General features: G+C 39.2%; 1 protein-coding gene across 1 annotated transcript in view; it reads left to right on the forward strand.

Annotated features, from left to right (window-relative positions):
* Positions 1-20021, forward strand: part of LOC121327677 (1,4-alpha-glucan-branching enzyme-like) — a 252316-nt gene that overhangs the window by 135663 nt on the left and 96632 nt on the right. The window contains exons 11-12 of the mRNA XM_041271821.1: positions 7168-7278; positions 8554-8725. Of these exons, the coding sequence (XP_041127755.1) occupies positions 7168-7278; positions 8554-8725 (283 nt within the window). The remainder of the gene's footprint in view (positions 1-7167; positions 7279-8553; positions 8726-20021) is intronic.

Genomic DNA, 20021 nt, shown 5'->3' on the forward strand with positions numbered 1-20021 from the left:
TAAATACAGAAGTCATCTTTTAAAGTGGTTTCCAAAGAGAGACCATTTGTCCACCCAGACCAGTTTTGTTTCTTTAAAACAATAAAACTAGCTTGGAATCACAGCTAAATAAAGTACATTATGTTTATATGCCAAAAATGAATTGTATTTATACTACAAACATTTAAGAAAAGATTGTTTAGCCGAATCCTATAATCTATACAATGTAAAATTCAATTGTATGCATTTTATTCTTCACAGCACTTGCAGCACCAGTTCTAGATTACTCTCGTAATCTTTGAAAATATCAAATAAACCATTTGAATTTGAGTTTGATGATGATGAGTTAGCAGGTTACAAATCACAAATTCAGCAACAAATCACTACCAGTGTCAAAAGGGTGTTATTTTAATTTAAGTTCTTGTTCCTTGAGGCAGATCATTTACAATGGGAAAATTGTTCCCAAAATCTTAGGAAGTGTTCCTTTCACAGAGACTACTGTACTATATATAGAATACTATCAGTGTATTGCACATTATGTGGCACATTTATAATATATATATATATATATATATATATATATATATATATATATATATATATATATATATATATATATATATACACACACACACACACACACACACACACACACACACAGTGCCGAGAAAAGGTTTGTGAACCCCAATGATAATTATGGAAATTCCATAGTTTTAAAATGATAGCCACCTTGAGTAAAAACCAGTCTTTACTAAATATCCAATAGGGTTTATATTAACCAATTTCATGTCTTTTGAAACAAAATGATGTATGAATTAGACAAACAATCAGTAATTAAGATTCAGGGTATGTGAAAAAGTAAGTGAACTGCTGGTTTTATCAGCTCAATTAAGGGGGTAATTAGAATCAGGTGTTTGAAATAATTAGGTAGAACTTCAAGGGTAAGTTTGGGACGCCCCACATGTACAGTGCCTATAGAGAGTCTACACCCCCTTTCAAAATGTTCACCTTTTGTTGCCTTATAGCCTGGAATTAAAATGCATTAAAATGTGTTTTTTTTTTTTGTTGTTGTTTTTTTTTTATCTACACATCCTGCCCCACAACTTCCAAGTGAAAATGAAATTCTAGAAATTTGTAAAAAAATAAAAACTGAAATAGCTTGGTTGGATAAGTGTCCACCCCCCTTATAATAGCAATCCTAAATTAGCTCAGTTGTAGCCAGTCGCCTTCAAAATCACACACCAAGTGAAGTGGCCTCCTCCTGTGTTAAATTGTAGTGATTCACATGACTTCAGGATAAATTCAGCAGTTCCTATAGGTTCCCTCTGCTGGGTAGTGCATTTCAAAGCAAAGACTCAAACACTAGCACCAAGGAGCTTTCAAAATAACTCTGGGACAAAGTTGTTGAAAGGCACCGATCAGGTGACGGGTATAAAAAAAATATCAAAGGCCTTGAATAACCCTAGGACCACGGTCAAGACGATTATTAAGAAGTGGAAGGTGTATGGCACCACCAAGATCCTGCCTAGATCAGGCCGTCCTTCCAAACTGGATGACTGAGCAAGAAGGAGACTGATCAGAAAGGCTACCAGGAAGCCAATACAACTTTGCAAGAGCTACAGGATTTTATGGCCAAAACTGGTCAAAGTGTGCATGTGACAACAACATCCCGAGCACTCCACAAATCTGGCCTGTATTTTACACAAGAAAGCCCACCTTGAGTCCCATTTTGTAGTATGCAAAAAAAAAAAAAACACTCAGGAGATTCTGTAGCCATGTGACAAAAAGTTTTGTAGTCTGACAAGAGTAAAATGCAACTATTTGGCCTAAATGCAAATCTTTGTTTGGCGCAAACCCAACATGGCGCATCACCCAAAGAACACCATCCCTACTGTGAAGCATGGTGGTGGCAGCATCATGTTATGGGGATGTTTCTCATTGCCAGGGAATGGGGCACTTGTCAGGATAGAAGGGGAATGAGTGGAGCAAAGTACAGTGAAGTCCTTGAGGAAAACCTGCTGCCCTCTGCAAGAAAGCTGAAACTGGGACCGAAGTTCACCTTTCAGCATGACAATGACCTAAAGCACACAGCCAAAGCTACACTGGAGTGGCTAGGGAAAAAAAAGGTAAATGTATTTGATTGGCCCAGTCAGAACCCGACTTAAATCCAGTCGAACATTTGTGGCATTACTTGAAGATTGCTGTCCATCAACACTCAGTTTTGTAAAGAAGAATGGTCAAATATTTCCTAATCTAGGTGTGCAAAGTTGGTAGAGACCTATCCCATCAGACTCACAGCTGTAATTTCTGCCAAAGGTGCTTCCACCAAGTATTAACTCGGGGTGGGGGTGGGGGATGGAAACACATCATGCCACAATCAAAAGAAATCTCTGAAGACCACCAATCCACTGTCAGACAGTCTACAAATGGAGGAAGTTCAAGACCACAGTCACTCTACCCAGGAGTGGTCGTCCTACCAAAATCTCTCCAAGAACAGGAAAATCATCAAGGAAGTCACAAAGAACCCCAGAGTTACATCCAAGGATCTGCAGTCCACTCACGCCTTGGCTAATGTGAGTATTCATGACTGAACTGTCAGAAAAAGACTAAACAAGAATGGTATTCATGGAAGGATAGCCAGGAGGAAACCACTGCTCTCTAAAAAGAACAATACTGCCTACCTGAATTTCGCCAAAGAGCCCATAGATGATCCACAAGACTTCTGGAACAATGTTCTCTGGACAGACAAGTCAAAGGTAGAACTTTTTGGCCTCAATGAGAAACGTTATGTTTGGTGAAAACCAACCGTCAAGCATGGTGGTGGGAGTGTGATGGTTTGGGGCTGCTTTGCTGCCTCAGGACCTGGACGGCTTGTCATCATTAACACAACCATGAATTCTGCATTGTTTCAGAAGATTCTAGAGGAGAATGTCAGGCCCATCTGTCCGTGAGCTGAAGCTGAACCAAAAGAGGGTCATGCAGCAAGACAATGATCCTAAACATACAAGATCTACAAAAGAATGGCTGCAGAAGAAGAAATTCTTTAGTTTTCGAATGGCCTAGTCAAAGTCCGGACCTAAACCCCATCGAAATGTTGTGCAGGACCTGAAGCGAGCTGTCCATGCAAGGAAGCTCTCAAATGTCACGGAGTTGAAGCAGTTCTGTAAGGAGAAATGAGCCAACATTCCTCAAAACTGATGTGAGAGATTGACTAACAGTTGCAGGAAACACTTAGTTGAAGTCATTGCTGCTCAAGGGGGTGCCACCAGTTACTGAATCTAAAGGTTCACATACTTGTTCACACGTGGATATTGAATGTTGAATCATTTGTGGATGAATAAATGTTGAAAAAGTATAATGTTTTTTGTGTCATTTGTTTAATCGGGTTATCTTTATCTATTATTAGGAGTTGGATTAAGATCTAATAACATTTTAAGTTTGAAAGTTCACAAACTTTTTGTTAGGTCTATATATATATATATATATATATATATATATATATATATATATATATATATATATATATATATATGCAAGCTGTGTCTAATACACACACATTCTCCCTATATTGGTAAAAGGGTGCATGTTATATTCTGTATAGATGGTAGAAATTTTTTGGCAGGATGATAATATTGGAAAGTATTGTTATTTTATCCAGACTTGACTCGTTGAATTGTTGGTGAATTTCACGTTTTTACAGCTTTGACTGTGGTGATTTAGTAGCTAGATTATCCAACATCCAGAGGGAAGAATCCTTTGGAATTGATGGGATGAGTTTAATATAAAATAAACTTTATTAGGCAGATAATAACATAATCGAAAAATCCCCAAATCTGCCACAAGGAAAAATAATTATTGAAACTTGTTATTTGATATCACAAAAATGCTGCCTGTATACTAGTGTTCTGTGCCTGAGGTTTTTTTTTTTTTTAATTTATTTTAAATTCTTTAGCAAAACGTTTGTACATTAACTGTCCACTACTTTTAAAATGTTCTTATAAAATGTCCACTGCTCTTCCGTACCCGTGGATAGTACTTAACTTTTTTTGGTGGGTAGCGGTTACAGTTTAATCCATTTTTTACAGTAAAATCAAGGTGATACCAGTCCATTTTTGTTCTACTGCTTTCTCTAAAGGAATAAACAGCATTTGTACGCTACATTTTAAAAACATTAAAACCGAAAAAATAAAAATGTGAAAACCTCCTGCACACGGCAATATGACATCCAGCCTGTGACATCCCCCTGCCACGCTTTCAACTTGCTTTATCTATCCTCATGTCTCTCTTTGTTTAAACTTAAATAAACATGTTTTGTTGTGAGTCTTGCTCTGCTCCTCTTTCTCCCTCTTGCATGAAGAAAAACATGCTGAATGTCTTATATGCCTACTAAAAAGGGTTAAGCGCTACTCCCAGTCAGTAATCAACCCCCATCTGCTTACCCGCCCTTCCCCAAGATGCACAAAAGTGGGCATCATGCCTGCACAGACCCTCAACAGACAAAATCTGAGCAATAAACTGCCATCACCTCCACATACAACAACAGGAACAGCTCCAGACTCTCTGCCTTCTGCTTCAATTTCCCCTGGTCACAAGGATGGCATGGTCAAGGCTCTATTGACCCCATACTCCAAGTGATCTGAAGGTCTTTTGCACACTTAATACTGTGCACCGCTGTGCAACCCCCAGGTATAATTTATTTGGTGTAGGGGTTCGTGTGTGGAGTTCATCAGAACCAATAACAATGCCATAATTAGGCTTGGAACCGCTATTCCGATTGAACCAAAAGTTGGCACACATGACCATAGTATAGTTGTCTTTAAGATTTGGTCATCAACTTACAAAATTTGCTAATAATTCCTTGTAGAGTGCAGACAGTGCCATGGTTGATAGAGCCATGCTCTATCAAAAAAAATGTTGTTGTCTGTGACCTTTGACCTTTTCTAAAGATCACATGTAAAACTGGCTTACAACTCCTGAGACAGTGCAGATAGGGTCATGATTACTATGGAACACATATAGTAACCCATGTATGCATTCTTTGCTATTTGCTACAGTGTTTGGTACTGTAAGAAGCTGATAAATTGTGTGGTATGGTGGCCATGCTGCATGACATTCACATAGGGTCAGGTTTACTATGTAAAAATGACATTCTGCACTATTTGCTGAAGTGTTTGGTACTGTTATTGGTACTGGAAGCCATAAAGTTTCTGGCAACTCCTAGTTGTAATTGGATTTGTTATGGTTCAAGATGAATTCCACACACCTATATTTTCCTCCTTTCTTCTCCACAAAAAATGGATTAGAATACTTTTCTCTCTCTCTCACCTAAGCCACCTGTGGGGGCAGGGATACCTGGATACAATAGTGCACAAGCTTCCGGGAGACTTGTGTTCTTTCCCTGGCTAGCAGTGAGATCGGAGGTTCATGTAATTATTGTGTTATCTTTGCTTGAGAACAGGGTTCGAGCATCCATGTGAACAGTTTCGTGAGTAAGCCGTGGTTTTAGAGCATGTGCTATTAATGTGTGTCATCTCTCAGTCTTGCTTAAATTGCCATTCTGTTATTCAGTAATAACAGGACTGCTGGCAGTGGGAGAGCAGTGCCTGGTTGTTGTGTAACTAAGTGATGTAGTGCATTAAGATTATTTATATGCACGAAGGTTAAACAATTCTATTAGTGTTATATATTCTATCTGTCTAAAATAATTTCTAAATAATTTATTTTTAGACCACACTTTAAGCAAAATACAATTTAAAAAAATAACATTTTCATTATCTATGTAATTTCCAACAAAGGTGTCCAATAATAGCCTTAAATGTAATATTTTTAGTTAATCAAATAAATCCAAGAACGCTTAATAGAGCCTACGATTTTCCTAGACACTATACACAAGAAAAGGAAAATGCTGCAAAATGACTGTGGTCAGGTGCAGTGAATGAAGCAGGTCCCCACAATCTTTCTCCCAAAACAGTGCTTGTTTTAATGATAACAATTACAAAAATAATAACAAAACACCACAAATAAATCCACCCCTTTACCAGCAATGGTATTGGGGGGTACGCAGCCGCTCCTCTTAGTTAAATAAAAAGTAAACAAAAACGGGACTTTGTCCGTCCCCATGTTCTCCGTGCATGCAGTGCTCTTGGTGCTGAGAAGCGTGGTGCCGTGAGTGGTGCGGTGCTGTGCTGTGCAGTGCAGTGCAGGGACGTGCTCTGTGTTTTACCGGTCCGCGGCTCGCTCCTCCTCTGCAACACAAAACACACGTAATCCAAAAAAACAAAGCAATACAGGCTCCGGCCGTCTATTTTCATTATCAGCGTAAGCGGAGGTTTGGACGTAGCTGCTCCCCTTTGTACCCAGCAAACTCCTCCCCGCAGTCACCGCGTTGCCATGGTTTCCCTAATAGAGGGCTGCCCCGCAGCTGACTGCAATGGAATCGTCCTGAGTACTTGCAGCTACGCGCCCCTCCTAATATGGTCACCTTCTGGTTTCCACCTACCACGGAGGTGGCAGCTCTAGGAGGCAGCTTACCTTCCCCCTTATACAGCGCCCTTTCTAATCGGGAGGGAGATTTACAGCATTGATTCTTTCTCTCTCTATCACATGACACATAACTGCAAATATATCCTGCTGTTCATATTATTTAAGCCATTGAAAAATAAAAACCATACTGAAAAATGGGATGGGGGACTACTAAAACACAAAATTGTTTTTTCCTTTAAACTAATGAAATATTTTTGGCTCCATCTTTTGACTTTCAACAGTAATTTCACTCTATCAGGCATTGAATCGATACTGTATATCATTGAACTTAAGTTTGGTCCATGTTTTCCCACTCCACTACTTGAAATTGTTTCAGTTCCTCTACGGACATTGATTTCCCTTTTGTGAATGTCTATCAAGGTGATCCAAGGCAAGCTCTATACAATTCATGTCTTGGCTTTCAGAAACCAACTTCAGAATCTTAATGCCATTTGCTTCTTGTCACCCAATATAGGCTGTCTGGCTGTCGTGTTCTTTGAAATTATTGGGTTGTACATCTAAAAGGAAATAGGTTCAAGGTTGTCCTGTTTATAAATGTCAGGCACGTCTTTTTATACTTTATATTGAGTTGTGTTGATATTGGTGAATGTACTTGTTACTGCTGTGTCTGGCCTGTATACTAAACTGACTTATTTGGTTTTACAGATACTTAAGGAGCTGAAGGATGAAGATTGGAATATGGGCAACATAGTGCACACATTGACAAACAGACGATATGGCGAGAAATGCATTGCATATGCAGAAAGTCATGATCAGGTAATGTGATTGTTGATGCTTTAAATATAATATAGCTGTTTTCTTCTAAGGTGTCAAGAAAAGAAATGGCAATGCACTGTTGTGCCGCTTGTAATAAATCATTTTGTTTTTGTGTGCAAGGTTTGACTAGTTTCTCTGTTTATTTTATTTTTTTATTCTTATGCTTGGATACACTGGCGCTTTATACATTCAAAATGTAAAGTTGCATTTGAGGCAATTGTTTTATGAGGGATGAAAAAACATATTCCTCACTGTTGTAATAAGGTGTTTTACAAGCAAATTCTTTAAGTACAACATTTCTGCCTCTAACACACCAATATATATATATATATATATATATATATATATATATATATATATATATATATATATATATATATATATATATATATATATATATATATATATATATATATATATATATGTTTTTTCAATCAATAAGCAGCCATTCATGGATTGGGCAAAACACTTTCATAGGGTGTTGGGCTACTGCTGTTACCTGCCAAGATGGTATTGATTGAACATGACAGGTGCAAGGTGTTTAAAGTGTTCTGTTGGTGACCATTCCAAGTCCTTCAGGGGTGGGTTGGGGAGAAGGCATTATATCTTCTGCCTAGTCTGTTCTCTACACCCACCACTTTTAAAACAGTGTTCCTTGTGAAACATTAATAATTTGAAGGTTTTATAAATTTATTTATATTTTCATTTTTATATTAAGACATTTATAAGACCTCTAGTCAAAGTGTTTCTTTTATTATTTATTAAGTGTTTAACAGTTACAAATGATACAAACTCACAATCACATTCTGTTCAGGTAAGTTATCCTTGCATCTTATTACCAACCAAATACATTTTGTGATCTAAAATCTTTGTAAATTATTTATGTTCATGATGCTTTTTATTGAACTGTTGATTAATAGTCTTGTTTGCTGTACCTAGTTTATCATTTGTTTGTACTGAGGCCGCCTCAATCTGCTGTTTTAGTAAATGCACTGTATTGACATGAGACATTTTTTGGCAAAGTAAAAAAGTATGGTGTACACTATGCAAAAGGGGACTACACAGCCTATAATCTTTTATACACAAGGAAACACTGAAGACATGAGGAATTACTGTTGTTTTGTGTTGTATTACCAGTCTTATTTCCATTATTGATATTGCACCCAGATTGTATCAGCCCCATCTTGTTTTCTTATGACCTTAGACATTGCTAAAGACACACCTTTGTATACAAAGCTGAACAACCTTTTTGTAATGTTTATTGTTAATTCACAGGCACTTGTCGGTGACAAGACATTGGCATTCTGGTTAATGGATGCAGAGATGTATACAAACATGAGCAAGCTGTCTCCTTTGACTCAGGTCATTGATCGTGGAATACAGCTTCACAAAATGATCCGTCTCATCACTCATGGACTTGGAGGGGAGGGCTACCTGAACTTCATCGGTAAGAAATACATTTTAACTGGAGTTACACAATGGTGAAAACTGTCTGGTGAGAAGTAATTCCCTTTCGAGTACGAAGTGTAACCATTACCTCATGGGTATTAATCCTGTGAGACTGTCTCACCTGAATCGATATTCCAAAGCTGACGCAGTCTTGCCTGTCCCCGAGGGCATAAAAGAGACTGCATTCACTCAAGACATCATGATTTTTCCTTTCACCGACCTGAAAGAGAGAGATCTACGAACAGATAAGTACACAGTGTTATATCTGATTGTTCGCTTGTGTCATATCGCTTATTGTGATTATTTTATGTGTTTTAGTAAAAATGTACTTCATGTACTGTGCATTCAGCCGTGGATGTTCGTTAGTCCCTCAGCGGCCTTGTGCTCTGTGCGAAGCCGGCAGCTCTGCTGCCCCTCCCTCGGGATCGAACGCCTTAAGCTGGCTACTGGTGCTCTCTCAAAGCGTAAAATAAATGGTGATTTTTATTATAAAAAATATATTAAAATATTGGTAATTGAATGATTACTGCTTTGTGTGAGAAGAAATTGTTTTCTCTGTTGTATTTTCTGCCTTTTCCACAGAAATACTAATGTGGCTGCTGAGCTCAGTTGTCCTGCGTTTGAACAGAGATGCGTGCTGGGTGTTGCAGCTTTTCCCACAGTGTCTCTGTTTCACATTTAAGATCTGCTTGCAGAGTTAGTGTGAAGACTCTAGCAATAGGGTTTCCTTGGGTTTCGATCTGTTGGTTAGCCAAAATAAGCGGGCTCAGCTCTGCTTCGGGTCTGATTGCTTGCAATTCTTCTCGTTGTCGCTCTGGTTTCTGCTTGCGGTATCATTGTGAAGGCTGACAGCAGGCTTCCTCCAGTCTTAAGGCTGTGTTGTGTTAAGCCAGAAGCTATACGGGTGGGCATCCCCGCCTATTGAATCCACAGAAATTGTAGGTCACTGATCTACTACCATTCTTAGAGGAACGAGGTTACTGTAACGGTGGTGGACCGTGCTCTGCACGAATCATACCGTGTGCACCGTTCTTATACCGTGCATCGTACCGTACATAACGTTCACTGTAGAGTTTGTACCATACCAGGGGTACTGTGCTGTATACTGACTGTATATACCGTACATTGGGCATTATAATATATTATTGGCACTATACCATATTGTTTATACCGTACTGTGCATTGCCCACCATACTGTACTGCACTGTGCACAGCTGTGCACTGTACCATACTGTCACACTGTACTGTGTGTACTGTGTAATAAATCATTAGCACTATACTGTATCATTTATAGTGTGCCATGTATACTGTGCATTTCCCACCATACTGTACTGCACTGTACTTAATGTGCAGTCTGTGCACTGTACCATACTGTTGCTCTGTACTGTATGTACTGTGCTTGTACACTATAGACAAGTTCTGTGTGTACTGTACATTGTTGTATACTAAACAGTGCAGGTGTTAAGCATTCAATACAAGACCGTAACCAGTTGCTGATTAGATCATAGATGGTAGAGTCATTTACCACTGTTGTCGCACTGCCAGCTGCATAGCAGCACTGCTGCATACGTATTCAACAGTCTCTTTGGGTACTAGTAATATATGCTATAGTGTTAAGATAATTTCAATTGCGTACTACTGTGGTTACATTATGCTGGGTTTTCATTCTTGTGACATATGCAAGAGGGGTCTCCCGACAGAGGACAGGCATGGCAGAGGCGCTGCCCGTCTGGGTCCAGAGCACTTAAGAGGCACTCGCCGACCGCAATTATTGTGAGTTTTTTTAGTCCTTCTCTATGCGTACATTAGAAAAACGAGTATCACGCAGTTCTAGAGCGCGCTCTCTGTCCGTTCCACCTGGATAAGGCTCCCCTTCCTCAGCTCAGGAGAGAGCTGTATCCTTTCATTAGAGCTCTGTACCTAGGGAAGATAGGTGACCATCACGTAGGAGACACAGCTTCACGGTCTTTTGAGTTTTTTTTTGAGGAACACTAAGTGATCTACAAGTCTTGGTTCAAGTGCTCTTCTCTGTACTGTTACCATGCCTCTAGCAGTGGAGAACACTCCGTCAGCAGAGACTAGTCCCTGGGATGCAGAGGGAATGCTTTGCTAACATGCACAGATGATGCAGATACTTCTGAACGATTTAATGTTTCTATTCTAGCTTTTGCATGAGTTATCATACCTTGATGTGTTGATCTGTCAGCAGAGACTAGTCCCTGGGATGCAGAGGTAATGCTTTGCTAACATGCACAGATGTTGCAGGTACTTCTGGTGTCTTGGACCCTCAGATTGGTTGTATTCCCTGAATAATTGATTCGAGCCTTAAACATTTTACACACAGCGTCTCTAATCAGAACATTATTCGAGTCCACGCTGGATTTTAAACCATATGGAGCAGGTCGAATTTTGCCGTTGCCAGGATGAGATTATTGACATTAATAAACCCACCTTTTGCAAGAAATTGCAAGAAAACTACATTTAGAAAATTGTTTGTCTTTTTTTTTTTTTTTAACTTAAGAATGGAATTTGGAGAATTACTTTCCTTATATCAAGCTCTGTATCTGCTTAGCAACCCACATAATTTGGAAATGCAGATATATTCCAAAATACGGAATATGTAAAAGTTATTAATACTAGATTGTTTAATGTTTAGTATCCTGTATTTTGTGTATTTAATTTTTGAATGGTATTTTCCTCTTGCAAACAGTGGGGAAAATGTGCTGCTCTTTTGTGTTTGTATCGATGTTTCTGTTTAAGGTCAGATTTTAAAGAGCCTATCCATTGCAGAGACACTAGTGATGTAGGAAAAGCAGAAGTTGGTTACTTAGAAGACATGAGATGTGGAAGGTTTTGTTTGTTAACCTTTTGAATACCACAGCTTCTAACTGCAAATGTAGCAATGCTACACATTAGAGTTATTTGTAGGAAGCTGGGACTGAAGTTTAAATCTAGGAACAATATATAAATGGGAAACTTATATTTACCATTGCAATGGTGGCAATTGTGGTCAGTGTGCGCTTAAACTCAAATCAAATGTATACTGCTGTGACAAAGTGGGTGCAGGTGTAGGGGTGATGCAGTGCGGTAATGAAACAGACAGAGATTTAATCCGGTTTGGAAAAGGGTTATTTTTGTATCCAGCTCTGGTGACCAGTAACAATAACAATAAACTTTAACGGGTTTACAGACCCAAACAATAATAATAAGCAACACTTATCTGTACCACCCTAATACATACATGGTCACCAGTCCTGAATGAGTGCACTAGTGCTTGTGGTGGGTGATGGTTTATTTTTGTGACAGTAGTGCAGTGCTGTTTCGGCTTTAGTGCTGGCCCTTGGTGACAGCTCTGGAATCGTGTTAGCCGTCTAGTGTAGTGTTACAAACAAGACGATTACACACACAGACAAACAAACAAACACTCACGATACTGCTTCACAAAGTATTACAGGGTCTGACACAGTCCTTCTCGGTTCTTTCCATATAAACCAATGCGAAGGAACAGATTACGATTCTCCGTCCCCTTTTATGCTGTCACACATGACCCCTTGATAAATGAGTGCAACCGCCTCTCCAATCTGCGGCTGCCACGTCATTTCCCTTCCGGGTCAATGCGTTATTGCAACGGACTCTCGTCCCCTTCCTGGCTGACCATCTTCCCTTGAACCCTGGGAAAGAACTATCAGACCAGTCCAGCTCTGTTCTCACTGCTTAGAGCCCTCACAGGTTGGGAGGGAGATTTACAACCAGGAATCATTGTATTTCTGTCAAAACTGCTCAACAGAAATAGTGAAACTGTTGCAGTTTTTAAAACATGACTGAAGACACACTTTTGTAATCTATTGTTCACATCTTAATATTAAGTAATGTTTTGACCCTGTATATTATTGCATTTTTATAGTTTTTTGTATCAAATGTTATAATGTTTCCTATTGCTTTTATAGTATTGATTAATTTTAATGTTACACCTGTGAAGCACCTTGTGAGAATTTATTGTGAAGGGCGCTATTTTAAATAATAATTGATTGATTGATTGATATTTGGAATGCCCGGCTGTGAGATTCCCATAACCTGACACCAATTTCTTACCTCTCCAAACATTGAACAGCATCTTTACCTTGTATCCGTGTGCAGCACTAAGTGTCTGCCTTTCTGTTTTTGTTGTTTTAGGCAGAAATGTTGTATTTGTCATTGGTGCTGTATTCACTTTCTATATAGTGTGACGAAGTGTGTTCTTTCTTTGTGACATTGTCACTCTTCCAGGATCTTTGACACCTGTCTTTGTGTAAACATTACTCTGGACACAGCAAGCAGGTTTAAATAGGTTTCAGCCTTAACATAGACTACCCCTTCATTGTAGTCTTTATATATCTGCCTGCTTGATCATAGTTAGGTGTGTCTTAACAGTTTTTCCTCCCTGGCTTTTCTCTGTTCTCAGAAGCATTTTGGAAAATATAGTCTTGATCTGCCTAATCAAACGATCAAGACATTTTTCTTGTTTTCAGTTATTTTGTACCCACCTCACTTTTAAGGGTATAAACAATGCAGTATTCAGGGCTCTGTATGCCTTACTGTCACAAAGACGGCTGCAGTGGGTGGTCAGACCAGAAACAGGAACCGACTCAGAACACAGGTTTCGGAATGATGAAGGCGCTTTTCTAAAACCTGTGTTCTGAGTCGACGCAGTTTCTGGTCTGCGCAGTTTAATAATTAAACAGACAGAAAATAAAAGGTTTGTAACAAACAGCACACGGCACGTAAGGCCAAAATAAATAGACAAACAAAACGAGTAGACACTAACAAAACAGGGTGGACGAACGCTACACAAAACAAGTACAGTGCTGGTGCTTCCAGCACTCGTAGCAATTAATATTTATAATTACGCTTCTCTCTCTCTCCCCCGTTCTCCACACCCGAACACACAACCCCGAGTGAGTGAAAACATGCTGCTTTTATGCACCTGTACTGAGACTCGATTGCTAATCAATTATTCAATTGGAGAAGCGGTACAGCTGCACGGGAATTAATAAAGTGCAATTCCCCGTGCTCACATATTATTACATTTTACTTGCACGTGAAGTGCTGTGCAATCCTCGTGCCTAAATACAAATATACATTTTAAACACTCGTGCTACACAGACCCGTTTATTTCCCGTGTACCAATGACTATACACCAACTTTAACACACAACATACACACAGGGGCGGGGCACTTTGCCACACTTACATATATAACTTTACCCCATACTCTATGTGTTCAATGGGAAAAAATCTAAAAGCTGTTTGTTTTTTTTGTATTTTATAGGCCGAGGTCACTTCTAGATAGCTTTCAGTTTACTGTGGTTTAACTACACTCCGCCCGATAGTGTAACCCAGATACTGCTCCAAAACTATCAAACTGTTTGCAGGATTATCGGTTAACCCTTTGCAGTCCATTTGTTCAGTGCTTATAAGGCACGCCAGGTCCAACTGATTTTCACACGCGCTGTTTATTTTACACGCGCTGTTTAAAATATTTATTTTCCCGAGTAAAACGGATTTAAAAGGCACTGCACGGACATCAGTACTGCATCTCCAGCCAAGCCCCACCCCTTGTTCGCTGTATTTTTCACATATCTCTTTATAGACGTGCACACTGATAAATCCTCTCCTGGTCACTCGTTTTATCACCAAACTTCTCAATAATGCAATCCAAGTCATTATCTGTAAATGTCTGTGATATTCTTTGAGTGCTGGATGCAGAAGCAGCTATCTCATTTGTTATGTGTCTGTGTTATCTCTGTGGTGCAGGAGTTATCTGTATTGCTCAGATACGCCCCCTTTGTTTTCGGCTTCATTCGGCTCCTATTGGTCTCACTCGGCCATTAAAAGGTTTTCTCTGCTTTTTCCGGAGAAAAAAAAACTACAGACCTGTGCTTGATGTCTTTTTGATGATCGGACTGGAAATGGAAAATTGTAATGTCCGATCTGGTCCGACTTAGGACCGCAAAGGGTTAATCCTGCAATCTGGGTAGAATCTAATACTGCTTGTACTTTAACCACCCAGCTGCCCATTTATCTATGTCAAAAATTGGTGGTTTTTTTTTTTTTTTTTTTGGAGATTTTTCATTCTTAGCCCTTAAATAAGCAATTTGGACAGTTTTCTAAACAATGTTTGCCTTATTATTAAATACACGCTTTTTTATTGTTATTGTGAAAAATGGAAATACATTATTTAATAAATTCAAATAACTTTGTTTACAATTGTAGCATTATAACAATATAAATAACAAAATAACATATTTTTTCCCCCAATGGCAGCATTATATAAGTATAAATAATATATATATATATATATATATATATATATATATATATATATATATATATATATATATATATATATATATATATATATGTGTGTGTGTGTATGTGTGTATATTTATTATATATATATATATATATATATATATATATATATATATAATATATATGATTAAATAAACATATATGTTGTGTTTTTTTACAGTTGCAGCATTATAACAACAGTGCAATTATTTTTTGTGCTATAGATTTCAAAGCAGATGCCCTTCTAACTCTCATCAGTGCTAATGTCTATGTAGTACATGCATCTGAAAACTTGCGTCACAAATTTGTTATCGTCATATACAGGGTGATTGATGTGATAAACTTACTTTCTATCTTCCACTGTTTTGGGTACTGGTTTGTATCACTGTTATATGCATTATTATCTATGAAGTGTATTTCATCAGCAGAATAAATGTTAGGGACTGCTGCCATCTGCTAGCAAAAAACAGAACTGTAGACTATTATACCATATAGTCAGCTTATTTATTTACAGAAGCTTGTTGAAAAGACGTGTTAAACTTTGTAGATGCACATATAACCCCCTGCACGCTATTCTCACAGGAGTGACACATTTGGACTTGCTTGTGGTCTGCGTAGAAATTGCGGAATAAACAGCTGGCTGGTTAAGGAGATCTGTGTCCTAGTCAGCACTATGTATCACCCCATCATCAATATGGGCTGCAGCGTATTCCCTATGAGTCTCGGTATTCTAGCCATCATTCACTGGAATGTGGTTAGGACTCCATGCAACCCAAATGGTAAAACCGTGTACTGAAACAGACCCTTTTTTTTGGCTTGATCAGTGAGGGGAACTTGCCAGTAACCTTTTGTCAGTTATAAAGTGTAGAGATATCTGCAGTACCCAGCCCTGTTAGGGATAGGATTTGCAAGTTTGGTAGTCATTACAGAATCAAAGCGAACCATCAGGTTAAGGCACCAGTACAATCAGGCTAATACCACTCACTGTGAGACTCCTCAATAACCCCTAATTTCAGCATTTTTTTTTTTTTTTTTAAGATAGTGTTTTCTTTTATTTTTTGTATCTAATTGCTTCTAGCCTAGCCTATGTTTGTTGTTGGTTTTCTGCATATATGTCCAATCCAGCACCACTTTCTTCTCTTGATTTGTGTTTCTATGATTTCTTGTTGTGTTTTTTCCCAGAGATATTCATTCCTGCTGGTGTTTTGGAAAATACATTCCTAAGATGTTTCTGAGGGATTTATTCATGAAAGCCTGCAGTTTGTTTTTTGATGCCTTTGTTGTCCTCCATGTTTCTTCTCCATTCAGTAGCACTGATTTTACATTAGTATTAAAAATGCAGAGCTTTGTTTTAGCTTAAATGTTTTTTTGACTTCCAGATAGGCTTAAGCATCTCATTTGGATGTCTTTGTCTGCTCCTCCATCCTTCCCTATGACACTTCCCGGGTAGGTAAAGAAGCTTACCTCTTCTAACTTCTCCTCCCTTTCCAGAATATCTTCTTTTGAATTATTGATATGCATCACCTTAGTTTTGTCTTTGTTAATGTCCATTTTGGCTGCTGTTCTTGCCAGCTCAGTGCCTTTGCGCTGCATTGTTGGCATGTTTGTGATATTAGGGCAATACCATCTGCATAATCCAAGTCATCCAGAGTGACCACTGTACCCCCAGTCTTTGGCCACCTGTGGTTTGTCGCATTAACCAGTCTAAAAGAGTAGGGGGAATAATAGGCAGCCCTGTTTGACTCCTGTGTTGATTGTAAAGGGCTCTGTAAGGTGACCATTGTGCACCACTCTGCATGAGGATTGTAGGTACAACTGCTGAATGATGGTGATGTGTCTCATGAGCTTCCGCAGGATGTTTTGGTGTAGGCTGTCGAATGCTTTTTAGAAGTCGATAAATGTGAGGCAGAGAGCGGAGTTCCATTTGAATGACTGTTCCACTGTTATACGTAGAGTGGCTATGTGGTCTATACGTGATCTGTCGTTCCTGAAACCTGCCTGCTGTTCTCTTAGCTGCTTGTCAAGTGTCACCTTTAATCTCTCCAAGATTACTCTGCAGAGGATTTTTCCAGGTACAGACAGTAGCATAATGCCTCTGTAGTTGTTGCATTCTCTCAGGTTGCCCTTCTTGGGAAACTTTATGAGGTAGACTGCTTTCCAATCCTCTGGTATGTCCTGTTCTTCCCAGATTTGGTGAAAAAGCTTGTGAAGCATTTCAGTGGATATCTTGAGGTCGGCTTCAGGTGGTGTACCATCTGGGTCTGGTGCTCTGTCATTCTTTTGCTTCTGTATTGGTTTCTTGATTTCACTTTTGCTGGGTTTGTTAGTGTTAACTTGTAGGGAGTGTTCTGCTGGAGGAATGTCTGGTGGCATGTGAAGTAGTTCTCTGAAGTGTTCTGCCCATCTTTTTAGTTTTCATTTTTTCACACTGTTTTCATTCATTGCTATCTCTGCTCAACATAAGTCCTGTAAGTCCTCTAAGGCATGGAATTTGTTTGAAAGCTTTAGTTGAAACTGGTCTGTTATGGTTTTGGCTTGGAGGAGTTTGACATTGAATCTTGTGCTGGTCCTTCTTGCAGCTTTTGTAAATCTCTTTAATTTGATTCTGAGTTTGCTTGTCTTTACCCTGACATCCAAAAGGGATCTTCTGAATCTCTGGCTGATGCAGAGGTGGTCAATTAGATCTGTGCTGTGGTCTGGTGATATCCATGTGGCTTTGTGCACATTCTTGTGGGGGAAGACACTCCCACCTATTACCAGGCTATTGCAAGCACAGAAGTCGCTGAACAGCTCTCCATTTTCATTCATTACACCTAACCCAAGTTTCCCCATGATTTGGCCTACATTATTCTTGCCAATTTTTGCATTGTCACACATCATTAAAACTACATCTTTCCTTGTCTGTTTGTAGCATTGGATGACTGTATTTTTTTTGCAGTTTTGAATAGAACCTTGAGATGATGATTCTGGAGCTAACTACAATTGTAGACTGCTTTCCAATCCTCTGGTATGTCCTGTTCTTCCCAGATTTGGTGAAAAAGCTTGTGAAGCATTTCAGTGGATATCTTGAGGTCGGCTTCAGGTGGTGTACCATCTGGGTCTGGTGCTCTGTCATTCTTTTGCTTCTGTATTGGTTTCTTGATTTCACTTTTGCTGGGTTTGTTAGTGTTAACTTGTAGGGAGTGTTCTGCTGGAGGAATGTCTGGTGGCATGTGAAGTAGTTCTCTGAAGTGTTCTGCCCATCTTTTTAGTTTTCATTTTTTCACACTGTTTTCATTCATTGCTATCTCTGCTCAACATAAGTCCTGTAAGTCCTCTAAGGCATGGAATTTGTTTGAAAGCTTTAGTTGAAACTGGTCTGTTATGGTTTTGGCTTGGAGGAGTTTGACATTGAATCTTGTGCTGGTCCTTCTTGCAGCTTTTGTAAATCTCTTTAATTTGATTCTGAGTTTGCTTGTCTTTACCCTGACATCCAAAAGGGATCTTCTGAATCTCTGGCTGATGCAGAGGTGGTCAATTAGATCTGTGCTGTGGTCTGGTGATATCCATGTGGCTTTGTGCACATTCTTGTGGGGGAAGACACTCCCACCTATTACCAGGCTATTGCAAGCACAGAAGTCGCTGAACAGCTCTCCATTTTCATTCATTACACCTAACCCAAGTTTCCCCATGATTTGGCCTACATTATTCTTGCCAATTTTTGCATTGTCACACATCATTAAAACTACATCTTTCCTTGTCTGTTTGTAGCATTGGATGACTGTATTTTTTTTGCAGTTTTGAATAGAACCTTGAGATGATGATTCTGGAGCTAACTACAATTGTAGACTGCTTTCCAATCCTCTGGTATGTCCTGTTCTTCCCAGATTTGGTGAAAAAGCTTGTGAAGCATTTCAGTGGATATCTTGAGGTCGGCTTCAGGTGGTGTACCATCTGGGTCTGGTGCTCTGTCATTCTTTTGCTTCTGTATTGGTTTCTTGATTTCACTTTTGCTGGGTTTGTTAGTGTTAACTTGTAGGGAGTGTTCTGCTGGAGGAATGTCTGGTGGCATGTGAAGTAGTTCTCTGAAGTGTTCTGCCCATCTTTTTAGTTTTCATTTTTTCACACTGTTTTCATTCATTGCTATCTCTGCTCAACATAAGTCCTGTAAGTCCTCTAAGGCATGGAATTTGTTTGAAAGCTTTAGTTGAAACTGGTCTGTTATGGTTTTGGCTTGGAGGAGTTTGACATTGAATCTTGTGCTGGTCCTTCTTGCAGCTTTTGTAAATCTCTTTAATTTGATTCTGAGTTTGCTTGTCTTTACCCTGACATCCAAAAGGGATCTTCTGAATCTCTGGCTGATGCAGAGGTGGTCAATTAGATCTGTGCTGTGGTCTGGTGATATCCATGTGGCTTTGTGCACATTCTTGTGGGGGAAGACACTCCCACCTATTACCAGGCTATTGCAAGCACAGAAGTCGCTGAACAGCTCTCCATTTTCATTCATTACACCTAACCCAAGTTTCCCCATGATTTGGCCTACATTATTCTTGCCAATTTTTGCATTGTCACACATCATTAAAACTACATCTTTCCTTGTCTGTTTGTAGCATTGGATGACTGTATTTTTTTTGCAGTTTTGAATAGAACCTTGAGATGATGATTCTGGAGCTAACTACCTCCCATTCTAGCAGAGCTCTTGCTGCCTCCCAGGATAACATTATTCCAACTCCCTCTGTGTGTGGGGCATTTTCCTGTTCATGTCCAGAATACAGTTCTGTTTCTCCACTTGAAAGTTGTGTTCGCCCTGCTTGGTTCCATCTTGTTTCACTGAGTCCTAGTAGTGTAATGTTACATTTTCTCATTTCTGCTGCTACTTGTGTTGTTTTTCCTACTTCGTACATTGTCCGGACATTCCGTGCTCCTATGTTTGAGGTCAACTTGGGCGTGAGAAGAGGTATTGGCTGAACAACTTCCTTTCGAGTT

Source organism: Polyodon spathula, chromosome 15 (genome assembly GCF_017654505.1).
Source record: "Polyodon spathula isolate WHYD16114869_AA chromosome 15, ASM1765450v1, whole genome shotgun sequence".
In the NCBI taxonomy this organism is placed as follows: domain Eukaryota; kingdom Metazoa; phylum Chordata; class Actinopteri; order Acipenseriformes; family Polyodontidae; genus Polyodon; species Polyodon spathula.